Source organism: Photinus pyralis, unplaced genomic scaffold (assembly GCF_008802855.1).
Source record: "Photinus pyralis isolate 1611_PpyrPB1 unplaced genomic scaffold, Ppyr1.3 Ppyr1.4_LG6, whole genome shotgun sequence".
Classification (NCBI taxonomy): Eukaryota; Metazoa; Arthropoda; class Insecta; order Coleoptera; family Lampyridae; genus Photinus; species Photinus pyralis.
The window spans coordinates 35705143-35726160 of record NW_022170663.1 but is presented as its reverse complement, the minus strand read 5'-3'; the positions used below and the strand labels follow the sequence as shown (position 1 = coordinate 35726160).

The window sequence follows — 21018 nt, the reverse complement described above, 5'->3', positions numbered from 1 at the left end:
ATTTTTTAACAAAAATATGTAGTCTAAACAGCAATTAAAACCAAATATTTCGTACGACAAATCGTTATGTAAGGATCTTTCTGCATAGTGTTAACATCTACAAAGCGTAAGTTCCACTCACTTCTGAGTTTTATATGTAATTTGTAAACATGTAATTTAAGTTCTCTGATGTGTTAAATAATGTAATGTGATTGTATCTAAATACACTTTAATTTAACAACTGTGTATTTTTTATCGATATTTATGAATTGGATCGAATTGGGGAAATTATTTCATGGCTGGTCACCAGATGGCGCTGCTCTGATTTTGATGCTTTAGTTCACAGTACACCCACCAGGGTCCGCCAAAATACCATACAAATTTGTAACATTGCTGTTTCTATTCTGAGAAGGCCGTATTCTGTGTACATAACCTCTAAATCTAATCCTCCTGTCACCTCCTGTTTGATCCATTTATTTCCACAACCATTTGTTCACATTATCTTTCCGTTTTACAAGACATTCTTTGTCAAGGCTACCAATTTGGTAAAACAAGGTGGCTAAATTACATTTTAAATCAGAAATTTATGTTTTATCGTTTTAGATTGTAATATTCTGCAACTGCGACATGCCTTTTACTTTGGAAGAAAATAAGCTGATTTTGCGGTCCTATTTCCGTAATGGAAGTAAAGACGGGGACGGAGTTTGGACGTAGTCGACTCGCCTGTGCATGTAGTAATTTCGAGAAGCATATCCTGAACGTGTAGTTAAGCGATTTAACGATACAGGAAGTGTTGCTTGTGGACAATCCCCTGGTCGCCCATTGTCATACGGAACCTGTCAGTAAATAACGATTAAAAAGTAGCATTTCTACCCGAACAAAGTAACCGTGCTACAAGAACGTCGTCGTCCCGACTTTGAAAAACGTGTCAATTATTGCAATTGGTCTAATGAAACTCTGCGAAACGACAGCTAGTTAGATACAAGTTATTTCTCGGATGAGGCTTGGTCTCTCATTTCCAAAACTACTGAACTTAGAGTACTGAAATCCCGTATGTTTATCAGGAAGCCCTGCTGCATCCTGTGAAAGTAGGCGTGCGGTTAGCGATGTCGGGCCGATATTCTGTGACAATACTGTTAATCCCGAACGTTACCGGGCAATGTTATAAGGGTTTATTGGTCAACTTCACGACGGCGAATTGCAAGAATTACGTGCAGCTATGGAAGGTGGAAGCGACTGTTCAGAACATAACACAACAGCAACTTCATCCATTTTTCAAAAACTAGAAGAAGAGAATGGATTTGTGTCTCTTTAACGGGGGTGACCACTTCGAACATGTATTGTAATTCGCTCAATATTCAATCTGTAGAAGAAAGTAAATCACGTTTCAGTTACAAAATAATGTTTGCTATGTAATTTCAAACAATTTGGAAACTAATACATGTTATTTACATGTGTTACAAAAAGACTGGTTCAAGAATATTAATATTAATAATTCCGTTTAATGCAATGGACTGTATCGCTTGCAAGTCAACTTGCTAATGACTGCTATATTACAAAAATACATGAATCATACAAATTCCTGTCCACCTGAAACTGGTTACTGGCTTGGGATGCAAACAATAGAACTTAAGGTTACGTTTAAACAATATAGTCTGCTTGGAATGCAGTAACAATAAAAGTGAAAGTTAAATTTTAAACAACATGATTGCTTTTAATATACATTTTAAGGTTATGTTTAGTATAGCTACAGTATCATTTGTGTTGCGGCAAATGTGATGTTTCATAAGAGCGGTGTAAATTATTGCTCTGTAGTATTAAACAAGTTAAAAAAGTCTCTGACCTACCGTCACTAGACTTAAGCGTATTTTTGATGTGACAGATCAGTAGTTTTCAGGTTAAGGGACGCAAAAATAACTCGATTGTACATATCTAATGCCGCAACGCCAAAGGTTCTACGACATTCCATTACCCACATTTCGATCGATTCATAAATTCAAAGTCAACTTCAGGAATGGCTCTCAGCTTTCAGATGAAGCGATGCGGGAATAACACGATAGTACGAATATAATAACGAAAACCCGAACGTTCTACCAGATATCGATCGAATCGACCGAATTGTCGACAATTAGTAAAAGTTCGTTTTTGAGAACCAAACATGCGCTAAAAACTTTAAAAACAAGAAAACACTTAAACAACACTTTTAATACCCATAAATTCATGTTCATGTGCAAAGTCAAATTGTAGTAGCATAAATACATTATTATGACTTATAATAATCTCTCAGAAATATTCATTTTTCGGTCGATCAAAATCAAGTCCTTTGTATTAATTCTAGAGGTAAGACTAGCCTTTGTTAATTTTTCAGTGGTAGCGCAATTTTTCTTACTTCTCTGAAACCGTAATAGAAGTATGCGCTTTCAGAATTATAATTCGTATCGTTCACTTCTAAGTGGAGGTGCCAATTCTAAATACAGTGAAGGTAGAAACAAAGGAAAGTTCCAAATGCCGAATAGTGTGCGATTAAGACATACTGTTTTCAGATTATACATTTAATTATATGCAAGTTTAGCTAAGTTAAACAAGTCTCCAACTTATCAAATAAGCAACCCCCGCACGTAAGCACGAACGGTGTAACAGCTGTATACCTTGTCGATAACGAGCATCCCCAAATGTTAATTTTAGCTTCCCTTACGCAACGACAACCCCGTTGTTTAAAACGTTACATCGTAAATCGAATTCATTTTTAATAACCACTGCATTTTTTCGCGCGTGAAATGTGTTATTTTGAACATCAGTAGCTACGTAACGAGGGGAGTTAAAATGTAGGGCAATGTTGCTTCCATATTTTGTTAGCAAATTCAAAGAGTAACAAAGTCGACGAGTAAATAGAATGCCTAAAACTGGCGACTCCTTGACATTTTTCGAATTACTGGTAGTACCCCCTCTTCTTTATTAACTATTGATTTAGCATCGACCGCCCTTTAAATCGCAAAGCTAAGTATCCCCGGAAAGTTTGGTGCATGAGCTACCCAAATTCCAGTGAATCTGGGTGAACGGATGCCGTATCTTTCATACGCCTTATGGAGGAGAGTATTAACGAGAGTATACTCGACGGGTTACTCATCAAACGTAAAAAGGAGTTTTATCAACATGAGCAAGCAGTAGTGCCTAGGTAATTGCATTCTCCCGTTCGTTCACTCCAGACTTAACTCGAATTATAACATTCCCTCTAATAACGACATAATAAAACCTCTTAAAGCACTATCTAAAACTTTCTATTATAAAAAACTTTACGAACACCAAGACTGACTGTCTTTAAAAAAATCATTAACGCTGAATGCCAAACACCAAAACAGCTCTGTTTTTCGTCTAATTCGTTTATTTAACGACTTTCCCTTTCTTCGACTTTTTCAATCCACCTTTATCATTTTGTCAACATCCACCAATCAAAACTTCGAAAAAAAAAATCACCGGCGTCCTCATTTGTATCAATTATTTCGCGTCTTCGATAAACTCAAATCTGTCCTTCCTTTCGACATCTAGAAGTTAATTAGCTTTTACACAGCGATAACGAATTCCTTATCGCAAGACCTGAGATAAATCTTTACAATAACACAACGCAATTATTTCCTAATTTTTTACACGTAATTTCACTGAACAGTAAACATCAAAATACAAGGCGATTATTTAAACAAAACTAAGCATCTAATAATTGTGATACACAATAACATTGATCTCGAATTCAAGTACCATAACGAAATTGTGTTGGATCGGCTATAAAACATTTTTAAAGGGATAACGCCAACAGAAATCAAAATCGAGTTAGATTTCACATTGGGTAATAATGATCTCCTTCCTTATTAACCGTCAAGTTGTCGGAAAAGTACTCCAAATTGTTCTATAATTAATTAGGTAGGTAACGGAAAACTCGTATCAATTTAGTTGTGAAAGAACACGTTTGAAGGTTTCAACCCTGTGATGGGAATTGTACTCTAACAAATAGACGAAACCATCCGACGAAGCGTTTCTAGAGGAAATGATAAATGCAAATCGTTCTCCACCATAGCTCTTTTGCTTCGGTTTACTGCAGTTTACGTACCAAATCATATTTTTACAGCAGAAAATTCTTGCAAGAGAAGGGAAGGGTAGGTTAAGAAATGGAAATATTTAAAGAGTAAGTTGAAGTATTCTATGATAGGTAGAAAAGAAGTAAAACATTTCATGGACAAAAATTTCAAATCTAGCACAATGCGGGAATTTTAGTTACAGTTGAAATCGAGTTCGACATTCGGACACCAGTTGAACTATACGATTTCAATTTTATCAATTCAAGTAGCCCGAGAAAATAAAGCAGAAAAAATCCTGTAAAAGAACGTTAACTGAAATTATCTCGCATTTGCACGTTTAACTTTTATACAATTTTTCACCCGAATTGACCAACAATCGTACGGCAATTAGTCTTACAAATTTAATATTTCAAATCCAGCTTATCGAATAGTAATTATCGATGATATATTACGATACGTGTGCCAAATGTTTTGGATAGGAAATTAATTTCGTATCCGAAATAATTCAATTTTGATGCAAAAATACATCGGCTCCTGACTCGTGAAATATGTATCAGCCTTTCACATATACCTACCGGATGAGATTTATGATCGTCGATGCGTATCAATAAATCTCAATGTACAAATTAAAATACAGAGTGTACCAGATAATAAGAAAGTAAGCGATTACATTTCCTGGAAGGTTTTCCTTCCTTTTATCAATGAAGTCCCTAGAGCTATTCTCGCGGTAATGAGAGGACAATTATTGTTTGTATTTCGAATTATAAATGTTTTTCACGTTTCCCCCATTTCTTGTGTGCTAATTATGTCGGTTCCTCCGACCGACATACACATCCTCGAGCACATCGTTTCACACTATAACGTAGGCCCATCACTAGACAGGTTTGTTCCTTGCCAATGCGTCCTCACATTCTCTGGATGCGGTATTTCCGTAATTGTAAACTATCCTAGATCTCGAACGTTTAAAATCGCAATACGCAAAAACAAGCTAACTTGTTTAAGCGGGTTTCGAAGGGGAGTATCGGTTTTTGTTTTCAAGAGAAGGTAATTATTTTTCACCAAGGTGTCCATCATTTAAAAAAATGTGTTCTGGATGCGGTAAAAGAAAAACGCCACGTAAAATGAACTCTTCTTTCGGTCTAAATTCTACCCTGCGCCCTCTCCTAATATGACTGCTCCCATGTGCATATCTTTTGACTGTAATGACGGTTGATGGTAGTTGTTCCACGACATTGGCCCCAATTGAACCATTTAAACGGGCTCCCGTTACAACTCGCTAATACGCATTCTTCTTGGTTCTACACTATATCATTTCTATTTCAACTACTAGCAGATGACACATTTTATATCGTCAGTATCAGCTATGATGAGCTTAAATTGAGATCAGTTCTTAGCTTATTCAAATAAACAATTTTTAATTGGAATTAAACAGACGAGGGATCAACATACCAAATAAAAATTAAAGCTGCTCCCTAAACTTTGCTTGTTATCGGATGGTTTATTAATGCAGTTACGTCGTTTATTTACGCAGTAGGTAGCAAATGAGTTATAATCGAAGATCTTGGACGCTTTCGTGAACTCGGAGCAGCTATTAGATTCTTACGTCTTAGTTTTTAAATTAATTTTTCACGCTTTCATGGTACATAACTTGAACGCCTGAACGAAATTAATCTATTTTTTGGAGCGTAAAGTTTGAAAATTGAATTTACCGATCAATCCAATTCCACTTCGTCTTGTTTACGATTTCCGTCACGAGTCTCTTTTGAACGTTCGTGTCCGATTGTCCAATGATAATGAATTCAAAAATGCTAGGATAGTTAAAGCGCGTAGTATTTTTGGTGGAAGTTGCGGTTTTTTTTAACAAAACGTTTATGTCATGTTTTCAGCTGAAAACGGCGAACATTTAATTTCAATTCTCAGTGGGGTTTTCCAAACACAAGCTAGCCCTACCTAAAGCTTACAACAGAATTTCAAATAACGTACAGCTTCCTGCTGCAAAATAATGGCGGCAAAAAAGAAAGGGGGAAATCCTACACGTAACCTTTCATTTGAAAAAGTTTAATTATTTTCGTTTCAGATTCCGCAATTATTCCAAAGAATAATGAGGGAAACGTTAAACGAGGTTCATTTTTTTTCCTTTGACAATGAGGTGAAAACGGTTTTGTTCTAATTGTTGTCACGCAGAAGAGGAAGGTAAAAAACGTGTTTGCTATTGAGGAATCCGAAGCACCGAACGTGCAATGTTTGTTACTTTTATCTCCGACACGAATGAGCAGTAACATGGGAACGCCATCTTAAAGTCGCTTCATTTCATATTTACAGCCACTGCACCATCTTTGCAGCGCTGCATTCATATTTGATTTCCATGCTGCAATGGAATTGTTTCCCTCATTACGTCGTATATGTCCAACAATTCGCACACGACGGTACTTACATCACGTCATTTGCGGAACCGTATCTTTTGACGAAATAACTATTTATGCACTAATTATTATGCCATTTCGTTGCATTCACTTTAATCATTGATTGTGTTCCTCTATTCTCGACACAAGTACACATGCTTTCCCGAACAATTAATATTTAATCTCGGCCAGTAACGACGCTAGGTTTTATTTAATTGGTGGGAAGGTAGGAGGATTAGATTGGTATCTTAATCATTGCACTTGAGAGTAACAATCTAACGCACATTTGGCGATGAAACGACGGGCACAAATAGTAAACGAGTTTTGGAATTTCACACGAAATACACGTTTCACTAATTCTATGAGCTTAACCGCCTACTAAAACGAAACAAACGAAAACAAGAGGTTCTTGCCGATCAGGCGGTCTACACAGCAAAGTCGGGGGCTAACTTCACGACCAAATCTTACAAAATTTATTATGAGGATGCTATCAACCAACAAACGGTACTAAACAAACACAAATAAACGACCAACAAAGGATTACAACTAACAAAAATGAAATATTATAACTTGGGGGGGGGGGCTAACTAAATGCTCAAATTGTAGAATTTTGAATAATTCAATAAGGATCAACCAACGAACGTCAAAATGTAGCTAATAAACACCAACAAACGACCAACAAACAATTGCAATAAAAATATTCTGAAAATTCCAAAAGTGGGGGGCTAACTACACGCCCAAATTTTCGAATTTTGAATAATTCAATAAGGATCAACCAACGAACGTCAAAATGTAACTAACAACTATACCCCCACACTTTTCAATTTTGAATAATTAAATAAAGATCAATCAGAAAACGTGAAAATGTAACTAACAAACACCAACAAGCGACCAACAAACGATGGCAATAAACATACTTTGACAATTCAAAAAGTGGAGGGCTAACTATACGCCCAAATTTTTGAATTTTAAATAATTTAATAACGATCAACTAACAAAGGTAAAAATGTAACTAATAAACACCAACAAACAAACGATTGCAATAACAATATTCTGAAAATTCCAAAAGTGGGGGGCTAACTACACGCCCAAATTTTCGAATTTTGAATAATTCAATAATGATCAACCAACGAACGTCAAAATGTAACTAACAACTATACCCCCACACTTTTCAATTTTGAATAATTAAATAAAGATCAATCAGAAAACGTGAAAATGTAACTAACAAACACCAACAAGCGACCAACAAACGATGGCAATAAACATACTTTGACAATTCAAAAAGTGGAGGGCTAACTATACGCCCAAATTTTTGAATTTTAAATAATTTAATAACGATCAACTAACAAAGGTAAAAATGTAACTAATAAACACCAACAAACAAACGATTGCAATAACAATATTCTGAAAATTTCAAAAGTGGGGGAGGGGGAACTAGACGTCAAAATTTTTGAATTTTGAATAATAAAATAATTATCAACCAACAAACGTGAAACTGTAACTAACAAACACTAACAACAACGATCAAGAAACGACTGCAATAAAAATATTGTGAAAATTCAAAAAGTGAGGGGCTAACTATACGCTCAAATTTTGAAATTTGAATAATTAAATAACGATCAATCAACAAACGTGAAAATGTAATAATAATAATGTTTATTCAACAACAAAAATAAAATAAAATGTAACAATAGAATTAAATATATCGAATGTATAATAAACCATATTCTATGAATAAACATTTAAATAATCACAGAAGTAGTTTATCTACTTGTATGTGATATAATGACTCCGGTCGGTGGTAAGTATAAGCAGGGTAAATGATGTGATTTAAGGTAATTGGACGTAATCGGGTAATCGGACTTACGTAATCATGATTCTTTACTTTTATTTATTATTATTAGTTAGTATATTTTGTATGCCGGTGCAATCCTTAATCGTTGTTTACTATTGAAGAGAAGAGTTTTCTATTTTTGGTATGTAGCCATGTTTTAACCATCTTTTTGAATATGTGGTAAGACTGTAGGTTTTTTAATTCCAAAGGTAACGTGGCGAATATCCTCGGGGCCAAATACTTCGCACTGCGTTGACCAATCGTTTTGTGGGCTCTAGGGTACAAGATGTAATCTTCTCGCCTGGTATTGTAGGTATATTCGTGAGTCATTATGGGAATTCTATATCGTTTTGAACGTAATAGTATTTTTAAGCAATATAGCTGCCTTAGATCATAGATTTGGGTTTCCCTATATAATTCGTCACTAGAGAAACGGATATTCTTTTTGTAAATAATACGTAGTATCCATTTTTGGATTACGTGAATTCTATTCAAATAGCAGTCGTATGATCCTCCCCATCCGATGATTCCATATGATAATAATGATTGTACAAGAGCATAATAGATTGTGATTAGTTGTTGTTTATGTAAAGATGATCGTAGATAACGAAAGGTAGGTAGAAGATTTCTAACTTTATGTGCAAGGTGTCTGGTATGGTGGTCCCATCTCAGGTGCCGATCTACGGTGATTCCCAGATATTTAACCGATGTCGCTTCCATAATTGTTACGCCACATCCCACATGGAGAGGTCCCAAGTTAGGAAGTCCAGTTTCGTATGATGCAAATGGTAAGTATGTGGTTTTTTGTTGATTTAACGTTAATTTGTTATGTCGAAGCCATTGCAGTATTCCACCAAAATCAGATTCAATTTCTTGTTTTAGGTTTCTCCACGATGTGGAAGTGTACATAACTACGGTGTCATCTGCAAAGCTGAATATTTGCCCAGACAACAGTAACTAACAAACATCAACAAGCGACCAACAAACGATGGCAATAAACATACTTTGAGAATTTAAAAAGTGGAGGGCTAACTATACGCCCAAATTTTTGAATTTTAAATAATTTAATAACGATCAACTAACAAAGGTAAAAATGTAACTAATAAACACCAACAAACAAACGATTGCAATAACAATATTCTGAAAATTTCAAAAGTGGGGGAGGGGGAACTAGACGTCAAAATTTTTGAATTTTGAATAATAAAATAATTATCAACCAACAAACGTGAAACTGTAACTAACAAACACTAACAACAACGATCAAGAAACGACTGCAATAAAAATATTGTGAAAATTCAAAAAGTGAGGGGCTAACTATACGCTCAAATTTTGAAATTTGAATAATTCAATAACGATCAACCAAAAACGTGAAACTGTATCTAACAAACACCAACACATGACCAACAAACGATTGCAATAAAAATATTCTGAAAATTCCAAAAGTGGGGGGGGGGGGCTAACTTGACACCGGTGTGAAACTATAGGCATGTGTTTGCAAAATCTGAGACAAATTGGTCGACGCATGTAAAAATTATACACGTTTTACTGATTACACACCGTTCACACTTCCAAATTTAGAATGCACGAGTTAATTCAGGTCAATCATTCGATTTATGCTGCCTGTCATCGATGAACTTCGACACTATTTCACGAAAACTCTTTAGCGGCCCCAAAACCACCCTGTACAAAGGCCTAATTAATTTTTTTATATCTTTTCACTATAAATTAAACCGTTAATAAAAAAAATTCGCGGATGGTCGATTTAGATGACTTGAGGGCGTCCCTATGTGGTGGGCAGGGGAACGGCCTAAGCGAATAAGCGTAGGGATGTTAGTCACTTATGAAACTGTGACTGATAGCAACCAAGGACAGTATCGGGAACCAGCTACCCGGCCCGGCTGTCGTATCGTGGCCAAGGCGCGTGTGGACATTTATTTCCCTTATTTATACCCATGGGACGCATAATATGCACCAGGAAAATAAATAAAAAACCCTGCAAATTATTTCCGGAGCACCTGGTACTGGAGAGCCTAAAAAACTTTCCGAGGCAGCACCGGAAGCTCAAAAAGATGAGGCAGGAACTATAAGCAACCTGATCTCCTATCTACTGAAGTAGGGGAACCTGAGAGCCCTAAGCACCCAGGTAACGCACCTACCAAGACTGCACGGAAGTCTGGGATGCAAAAGCGACACCAGTGTGATGGCAGCACTCTCAAGGAAAGTAGCTCAAAAAAGGCCTTAAAGGATACCAGAACCTTTAGCGAAGCGGCTACAAGCTTCAGGATGGCCTTTGTCCGTGAAGATTTGGAAGGAACGCTGTCGGAAGCGGAGACAGAGTGAATCAAAACCTGGATCTTTGACAAAGTCGACGCTTTGTCAATTGGGACAGTTTCGCCCAAATTCAAGGAGTGTCGCCGGGGGAGCGCTGCTGATCGTATGCGCAGAGCTAGCGAGAGCGAGAGCGAGAGCAGCTCCGTGGAACCAGGCGAAACTTCGTTAAAGCGAAGAGCTTCCCAAAAGCAGTAAGGGCACACGCCTGGATCCCTGTGCTAAAAAGATCGAAACCCAAAATGCTGGAATTACAACCAGCAATTGGTGTGTGGTAGACAGGAAGGAGGACCCCAAGGGACCAACTTTGATTGAAGCTTCCTGGGACAAGATGGGGGCCACTTGCAACCATCGACGCTTTGTGAACTTCACCAGGGTGACGTCGTGGCCCAGTCGAAGGTAGAGGCAGAGGGGAATGAACCAACCTTCGTCAATAATAGAGAAGGGAGGTCATTGACATACCTGCAGTTCAGTACTAAATGGCATGTGTTGGAAGAGCCTTCGCTATCTGACCATAGATATATTGATTTTGAAAATAAGAACCAACTGGGGCCTCTATAGAGAGAACGTAAAAGTGCTCGATAACTGTTCCGCAGAAGTCAATAACTCAAGTCCAGAAGGTCCGAACAGCCTTACAAAAAGGAACAGAGGGTGGAATCGGTTCCTTGGCGAAAATTGAGGGGGGGAAAGAACCCCTTCAACCACATTTCCGGAATCAAAGACCCTCTCTCAAAATGAGGCGGGCGAACCAATTACTCCGGAACCACCTCTCAGGGAGAATAGAGAAGCAGGGTTTTCGCTCGACAGATAGTGAACCTAACCATTCTTTCCATCCGTATAAATCCCCAGGGACGGATCGAATCTTTCCGGCTCTACTACAACAAGGCCTCTATCTGCTAGTCTGCACACTATGTACATTTCTAAGGGCCAGTTTTGCCCTGGGATATATACCTATGGCGTAAAGGGAAGTAAAAGTCTGGGCGAGACTCATACCCCTAAGCCAAGGTGTTGCTGGGGTTCTAACCCATCAGTAAACACCAATGTACCTATCAACCAGGAAAAATCAGCAGTAGTGGATGTAGCTGAAAGGGCGATCTCTTGTAAGGAAGTAGCTCTAGGGGCGTTTCTAGATATAGAGGGGGCGTTTGCCAATTTCCTTCTAGAATCGATTAAAACTGCTATGGAAAGCAAGGGAGTAAATTCTACCCATAGCTGGGTACTGCTCGCGAGCGTTTCGGTTGAAAAAGCGCTCCAAGCGGAAAAAGAGCTTCCCAGCGAGCACTTTTCGGAGCGGTCGCTGGGTGTTCGATACTCGAGCGTTTACTTAAAGTGCTCGGCGCTCGAGCGCTTTTTTCTACCCGCGAACGGTTTTTCCGCTCATGAGCGTTTTTTTCTCTCGCGAGCGCCTTTCCGCTCTTGAGCGTCTTTTTTCGCTCGCGAATGCTATTAACCGCCCTCAAGTGCTGAAGGAAAAGGCATTAATTTTAAGTCGCTCGCGATCGTTTTTTGCCATTTGTCATTTGCCAATGTGAAGCATACAGAATGGATGGAAATGAAAACAATAGACAAGTGGAAGTAGAGGGTTTACCCTATCAAAATCCTGGACTTTGTTAAAGATTGCAGTGGAGGGATCGACTGGGAGCACCCCCAGTACTATAATAGAATATTCTATTACTTTCGTCGTATCTACTTAACTAGCCAGGACCGCTTTCGAAAACCATTCACCCAAAATTCGAAAAAACCTATCATTTAATGAGACCACCCTGCATAATACTGAATCCAAAAAATTGAGCAACTCCACAGAAATTCAACTCAAAATCTTAAATTGGAGGAAACCACCCTTAAAACCGTTCCAACTGCCATAATTGAATTCAAATTGCGCGTTGTAGTTTCCGCGCATGTAGTCGTTTTTGCGTAGTAGCTACTTTGTAGGTATTGTGAGTTTGGCGTTGAAATACAAATTTGGATTTAAAATAGTTCGCCGCTTAGCGCTTAGCAACCAACCGCCTTACTATTTTGCAAACTTTTATTCCTTGTGTAATTTTATAAATTTTGCTAAACAGAAAAACCTAAGAAAATTAGGAACTACGAGCTGGCAGTACGAGAATTCTGTTTGGTGTTTTTAAAGTTGCGGTTCTGACATCGACGTACGTTTTATTGCACAAAATTCTCTGAATTGTTTAATCGATGCAATTTTCACGCCAATAACTTCGTACAACGCGTCGATTAAATTAACAACGTCGGAAACAGATGAGTTGTGTTGTCTTGACACTTTTCGTAATACTTCAATTACTCTCGTTATTACATTTGGTAGCGTAAATTGGTACATAGCGAAATACGTCCTAAGCCAACACTCAATTATTCTAATCTGCCATCCCTTACGAGGAACTTCTGTTTAAAATCTAATTATGCGAAAGAGTTGCCTGCTATAAGACGACAAAAGCGGCTCCTTTCGAGAGCTGGCGCGCCTTCTTTGAGAAAATGCCATTAACAATTGAAGTTGTCGCTGAAGGCCCCTTTCGCGCATTTGAATATGGATAACGTAATTATGACAAATATTTGTACGCCCTTTGATAGTATATATTTACATAATGAAATTCAATTTCGTAGAACGTGCAAAAATTTACATAAGTAGCTGGTAAAGAAGCATTGATCGAGGAAAATTGGTTCGTCTAGCTAGAATATTCGGATTTTTGATATTCATGCACTGTTGTCTGCATGTATTACATTAGGAGCAATTTTCTTCTGATATATCATCACGATACCAATTCGTCGGTAAAATGAGTGAGTGAAGCTCTTCTCAGTTTCTCCTTCTAATATGATGATGGCGTGAAAAGCTGTTTAAAAATGGTCTATAATACTCTATTTGGGATCATGCTGCATTTAGGAAAAAGGTTAGCAGGTACCTACAATGTTCATTTAATCCAACCCAAAGGATACATTTTTATTGATAAAATTGAGCAACTTAATTTTGTTCTTGATGTGAAACCTATTTTTTTCTATGACGACAAAATACTCAACAAATCTTGATTTTGTAGGTCGCCATCTAGTATTCTTATACTTAAAGTACTTTTTGTTCAATACCATTGAAGTTAGAAGTCTAACTGTTAGACTAAAAAACAACAATTGGAATGAAAGGGAAAAACAATGACTCATACTTTTTTCGCTATTTTCCCCACATGCAGAAAAGATTTTGACAAAAAACACAAAGATAGTTGGTTTCATTTGAATTTATATTTCAGTGTTTGCTTTTCCTTTTAGAGTTGTTTTGTAAATGCGTAATACTTGTTTAAATTTGATCGCTTTTGTAAATTGAATTTAGACAAGGTGTTAGAAGTAAGATTACATCTAGTCGTTTGCGATAAGGAGTTTTATTGTCACGCGAAATTTCATTAACGCACGTGTTTTGGTGCTGATAAGGAGATGCAGATTTTACGACAAATTGAGCGTTTTATTTGGAGAAGTGGGAACCATTTTGGCGCGTTCCGTTGTGATTGGGGATTTATTTAAAAATTCAGAAAGGAGTTTATGTTAAGGGGGAAGTGGTGTTTCGTTAAATACTGGAGATAGCGAGAAAACGAGGCTGCTGATTTCGTGACGGTTGAAGAGGGTGTCCATTAAGTTTACGGAATGTTTGTACGGGTAGTCAGTCCATTTGTTTACTTGAAAACGCAGTTCATCATTTTTATGATAAATTTGTGTAGAAGCAAGTTAACCAAAGTGGTGTAAAAAGATTAACGCTGTTGTCCGAGTTTTCGAATAGCTATCGAGAATTTGTCATCGTAGTCATCAAATCAGTCTCGTTTGTCATCCAGTTCTATTAAGAAAAAGTGAAGATTCCTGGAAGTTGTCAGCAAGTATCTTTGTGGGCCTGCATATAGCAAACCCTGTACAACCAGATCATTTGGATTATTAATAAAATTTAAGTAATTTATTATTTTACTTGTCGCCCGCATGCGTGCGGGGTAATATCTCAAAACCTATGTCAAAACACACTTGGAAGCTTTTTTTTTCTTTCAGGAATTTTGTTTTAATTTTTTTCTTGCGGAATAAACTTTTGACAAGTTAGACCCGCTGCTGGACGGGTGATTTGTGGGCGGCGCAGTAACCGCATTCCATTGCACACCTCAATTTTTTGTGAATCAATAGTTATTGGCTGCATCGTGACTAATTAATTGCCTGGGAAACGTTACCAGTGACAGTCTGACGTGCGATAACATGATCTTAGTGCTTTTTAAGTGACCAAAACAGCTGAATCACAATTACTCATAGTCATGCCATGATGCGACGGGAGAACTGCGAACTAAGCGATCTTGAAATCTGGTAGGTTTAGATTTATGATTTTTATATGCACCTGATTGCGTTAAGTAGTTGCTGCCTATTGGTTAGCCAATAAAGATGGTCGGTATTAGTGCCATTTTGTAGGCGGTTTTTTGTAAATTTGAGAAAGCAGGAATGAAGTAGAGAGGATCCGTCTTTCGGGCGGTAAACGTAAAGCTATCGGCGGAAAAAGCCACGTTTTTTCAATTCGTGTTTGAGCGATGGTAGATCTCAAGTCGAAGAAACCGAAATTAAAATTAGCGCCAAAGCCGCGTTCATCAGTCCAAAATCGAAAGGCTGTAAAGAACCGAATTCGAAAAAGAAACGCGCAACTTGTTAGCACGGAGTGTCGCACATTAAATCAAAATCGAGTACCTACGTGCCGTTTCCTAACACCAAATTAAGAGCAAACCGGATCAGTGATGATGTGCACGAAAAATCATTTGCGGTCGTGGAATAAACATAACGAAGGGATTTTAATGTTTGAAACGGTTTTAAGCGTGGTTTCTTCCAAGTTCAATTTCTTTAGGGTTGCGACAATTTTTTGAGTATTACAAGTTGTAAACAGTTGAGTCATTATAAGGTTGGTTTTTTCAAAATTTTTTAGTTGAAATTTTAAGATTAACGAAAATTGATGAGAAATAAGATATGGTCTGGCTGAATCATATCCGGCCATAGATAAGAGGGCAACGCAGTTTGAAAACGGCAAATTTTGAAGCCTTGATTTATATATGTCAAACTAGTGTTTAGGGATTTTATTATCGCAGACCTGTTGTGAATGACCCGAAATTCCAGGTAACAATGAGCATTACATTACATTACAGTGCTAGCGAATTTGGAAATTTTAATCCGGCAAATGAAGTAAGTGTTATTATCTCAGTAAATCGCATCCGAACCAGTCGTGAGTGGTTTCATTAGAAGCGCGCTTCACTGAAATAAATTCTAAGATTAATTACAGATTTTTATGTTTATCGCAGTCCGCATAATAAAGATGTTGTAATTTTTGGATGTAAACAATCGAATATGATGTGTCGGTTGGAAAAACCGTCGATCCCTCCATGAAATGGACGAATTTGATAAAAAGTAAAGCCGTTGTCTAGCGGGGATCTTTTTGCCTTTGGCGTTTAACGGTTACGATACCGTACTTACCGTTAATTTTAAAGCTAAACGCAAGCGCTAATTATAAGGGGGGTATTATTTTGCTTTTCCTGTATTTGATTGCCTGTAGATACCGCTAATTAATTTATGCTTTGTTGCTTGCGTTACTGTTAGAGCAATCGCTACCGTGTTCGTGTGCCGTAATTCCGTTTTAGTTGCTTCTCTGGACGTAACTGCCCGCCGAATTCTGGACTGTCATTTCTTTAACTGACCGCCTGTGGTTACCAACAGTAACAAACCTCCGGGACCGTTCTGAAACGGAAGCAAGACTTTAATCTTCTGGTGGCGCTCGAGTCCGTTTGACATCACATCCAATTTGCCGCCGACTGCCGCTACTTTCGCCCGCTGGTATGGATTATTGTTTAATTTTCATGCCATTTGTGCCCGGACTTTCTACCGAAGTTCGTCGCCAATGGGTGTGGCCAAGTCAATAGTGGAATTGATAAATAATTCTATCTGAACGAGTGGAACCTTGAAACGAATAGAACGGAAGTTTTTGTCACGTTTCAAAATCAAATAATCAATTTCGAGAGCGGGAATTAGTTATGAAATACGAATAGCGGAAGGTTTAATTACCCGACGTTAACCTCGTTTGCACCTGCAGCTAAAATGGTTCCTTCCACTTAGCGTATCAAAAACGTAGCAAATAACGATGACTGTTCATGCTAAAACCTTACTCAGAAGGGAATGGAAATACTTTAATATCTTTATTCTGTGTACAAGAGGTTGCCGTATATCGTGAAATACATACTTTAGGAATTTAACAAAGATTTCAATCATCGTGCTTTGTTGAACAAATGAAGCATAGGTGAGATCCCAACGTAATTTCCCAAAAGCTACATGTAAATGAATTTAGTTAGTTAGTTAGTGGCCTTTTTATGGAAGAAACATAGATTTATTCAAAGAGAAATCCAAGGATATCGTAACAAGATGATGGTATCAAGAGTATATCCTGAGGTCTACGATGATACGCGCAAACAATATTCGCGCTGGTCCGGTCACAGGACCGTACCATACCGAATACTTCACTGCTATTTGCATCAAAATCATTAAAAGACGACTATCATGGCGAATTGAATAGCATCGTATTACGGGCATGAAGTGCTACGTCTACCACCCTGACATTGTGAATTCAATACAATTGAACTTATGTGGATTATATGGAAAAATTCACAATTACGATAAACAAATTGTAAGAGACGGTTCTTTTCAATAGATAATTTGAACTTTTGAAATGGGTCATGCGCTAAAAAAGTGACAACCATTAATTTACCCCTTTTTTTCATAATATAAAAGATGCCCACTTTGTAAAATTTGACAGCGTGGAAAACTTCGAATGCCAAGTTTTATTACACGAATCTTTTAAGAAAAGTACAAACTCCCAAAATGTACCTAAAGTCTGTGATTTATTAGAAAAGAGTAGCGAAGCGTCCATCAGGCGTATGCCACATTTAGCAAAGTATTACTAAATTCTGTCTCCGTAAAATTAATTTCGCCTTTATTTCACACTCGAATGTTATAATTGATGTTATTTAAGCAACGGGGAGATGACGTCAGCAAGCATGATGCAAATGAATTTCGAATTTCGCTTTAATGAAATTAACGTTTAATTCGATTAAGTTTAGGGTAAAAGTGTGTTTGTGTCATAATGCCGTTTGATAGAATTTCGAAAGTCAGTACAAGAATTTAATTTATTTATATAAACTTCGCATTTCGTCTTGTGATGTTAGCCGAAAGCCTCTTTCAGGTTTAGAGATGGCAATACGAGTTTTAGTTGTCGGCGTTTGTTTGCTGAATTATTCTGGAAACATCGGCGAAAATAAAAGGAAATCCCCAATCCCCTTCCTTTTGTCTTCTATTACAGCAATACGTCAAAGTGTGGACCTTTATATACGAGTACGTTTATAAATAAATATGGCATTCCGATTTTGAAACATTTTCCGGCTTAACGTTATTGTGCGGTTAGGGTAGAGGTATGAATGTTAACGGGAAGTCGAAACGGAAAAAAATACAAAGGAAAGTCGATTTCCCCGACTGTCTCTAAATTGCAACCTCGTCCTGGCAGTGGGTACCACTGGATGGGAGTATTACGGAGTAAAGGATGATTAATGTTGCGAGCTAGCAAAAAATATCCGAGAAAGATAGCGGCCATTGTGCGAACGCGGACAGTGAGACACCGTCCAAACGAAAAAGGTCATTGTTTACGATTCCTAAAGCTTACAAAATTTATTGTTTCACATTATGGTAAAATAAACAATGGCGCCCTTAATGTCATAAACACACTTTCTGATTGGATATCCTTTCCGGGGGAAAAAAAGGTAGAGTTAACTAAATTAATTCTTCGCGTTTCCTCATTTCGGATATTTAGCTGACATTTCGGGTGCTTAACTAATTAAAATTAGGCGTTCGGCATTAAAATTATGCCTAATTCAGTATCCCATTTAGTATTTGTGACCAATGGCGTACATATAAGCTCTTTTGAGGACCACGGCGGACGTTCATGCACTGTTCCATACAATGTGTTAAGTACGTAATTATTTCTTCGGCATATAGTCATTGGTAACTGAGGGTTGTTAGATAATTGAAAATAAGTAGGGGTTTCCATTGTAATATTTGAGGTATTTAGTTTTCCGATTTTATCATTTTTGTTTTTTACAAAGCACCGCAGACTTTCTCTTACATTCTGAATTCAAAAATTCGTTATGTTCAACTACGGGAAATGCAAACGTTATGCCGTTGCCACGATTGCTTCTAACTTACCCCCATGAAAACTATAATAACGATAAAAAATTGTAACTTGTAGGTAACACCTCGTAGCCAACAAAAAACAAAACTAATTTAAAGGAACAGTCTCATTTAAAACGAATATAAAATTTCCAAAATAATAAAAACAACCCAAATTCCTTTAGATGTGTTTAAATAATGATTATTAAACAAGATTCAAATTCAAATCAAAAATCAAATCAAAATCAAAAAGATTAGGTTGCTCTAATTAAACTGAGAAATGATAAAATTGGATCTTCCTCGTTACGGTTTGTTCTATAGACATAATCGGACAATGAACTTTTTTATTTATCTTGACTGCATTCAACTCGGTTTCCACTTCCGCCATGCGGATTATTATTACAACATTTAAACGGCCAAACTTGTTAACTTTTCTCTCTCGCTAACGCCGATACAATTTCACTTCACGAGCGTCACTTCAATTCGCAATATTCTTTTGAGCCATTCTTCGACTTGATTAAGGTGGGTATGATTCGGAAAGATAATTGTGTCATCGTCGTATGCGCCTATAGTTGTGGTTGAGAGATCTAAGTTGAATAACGTGTAGAGGAATGGTCCTAAGACGCTTCCCTGTGGTACTCAGGGGAAATTACTTTTAGGTGCACTGTCGAGACTTCATCTTTGGCTCGTGTTCGAAATTTCCTGTCTGATAGGTAGGATTGTAGGAGCTTGTGAAGCTGGAGAGGCAATATTTTTTGATTTTATGATTCAATCCTTTGTGCCAAACCCTGCCGAATGCCTGACGAAGATCCAGAAGGACGGGGCTGATTGGTCGAACGCCGTGTTAATCTGTTGAATAGTGACTAAATGAAAGCCAAAACTTACACTCACAAACACTGATTTTCTGTATACTTGTGGTACAAGAAACTGAAACAACTACTAATGTGCTATTTCTATTGATGTTAAAAAGATTCGGTTTTGAAGTTGACGGCGAAGAAAATAAACTTTGTCATGTGTAAAAATTGGGTACAAGTGTGCGGAAAAGGCTTTCAAAGATAGATTGCGCCATATTTGTAAACTTTCAAAGTTAATGGAAACGGTTTCGTCGACTACCCCGGTAAAGTGTATTTTGAACGTTCCAAATGTTCGCGTTTTATTTTTCTAAATTTTTAGTGCGCGCGGAAACGCGCACTGTGAATTAATAAGGGCGGCACAATCGCGTTCTGGTTATTCGATTTTCTTGAAGTGTCGCTGATTTACGGCGCTAATATCGGACATTTAAACGGCCGTATATATTCCGTTCGGTATTTAAAATCGCTTTTTTTTACGAGACGAATTCAATTGAAGGCGAACAAGCGGAAAGAATTTGATTTACTTCCGAGTGCCTTGGCTGCATCTAATTTACTGTTGGTGACTACTGCGCTTCTTTGCACAGATTCATTTATAAAGAAATTCCATTACGTTAAAGCAGTTGACAACTACCTATTGCCAAAATGATTTAAAACGTAATGTTGTTACTTTCGCCACATGCATATTTTCCCTAGTGATTTGGTCGAACCATAGAAATTTTTCTAGTAATCAAAAGCTATATATGTACACTTTTTTAGTGCAAGTATATTAAAAGTGGAAGAGGGTGTATAGCGTCATACCGACCCTAGCCACGATCATGAAATTAATAAAAATGGTTAGAGAGCACCTTACTTAAGCGTTTTCAACAAAAAAATTGCGGAAGAAGCCCTAAATTTTCCACAATCTTAATCAAAAGATCACTTACTTTCATCGAAATGTGAGGTTATGTTATTTCGTATTTCTTACAAATTCGTAATGGTTTATTATTCTCAAGTTGGTAAATGATGTTATGTTAACGTCTTCGTCTACTAAATTGAAATATGCTGGGTTTAACGTATATTAACAGTTATGTAATGAAAGTAGTATAATAGGTATAATACACAATACACTTTTAGGATTACTTCGATTTATACAGGGTGTTTTGAAATTCGCGCACACGGACTATGGGATGGTGTTATATGACAAAAACTGAACAAAAAGTTCCTCTATCAGTTTTCCATCAGACCGCTATTTTCGAGCTTCCGCGGTTTATTAAAATCTCCGCCCTCACTACGCTGCGCCACTTGTTAAACTTAATAATAAACAAAAGAAGGTTCAAAATAAACTATAATTATGACGAGTACGTAATTACAAT

At 37.3% G+C, this 21018-nt stretch overlaps 2 protein-coding genes across 2 annotated transcripts in view; one reads left to right on the top strand and one right to left on the bottom strand.

Annotated features, from left to right (window-relative positions):
* Positions 1–1265, top strand: part of LOC116174616 — a 3340-nt gene extending 2075 nt beyond the window's left edge. The window contains exon 4 of the mRNA XM_031492556.1: positions 1044–1265. Coding sequence (XP_031348416.1) covers positions 1044–1265 — 222 coding nt within the window. The remainder of the gene's footprint in view (positions 1–1043) is intronic.
* A 14955-nt stretch (positions 1266–16220) lies between these two features.
* LOC116173018 (beta-1-syntrophin-like) overlaps positions 16221–21018 on the bottom strand; it is a 131528-nt gene continuing 126730 nt past the window's right edge. The window contains exon 3 of the mRNA XM_031490306.1: positions 16221–16343. Within this exon, the coding sequence (XP_031346166.1) occupies positions 16243–16343 (101 nt within the window). The 3' untranslated portion in view covers positions 16221–16242. The remainder of the gene's footprint in view (positions 16344–21018) is intronic.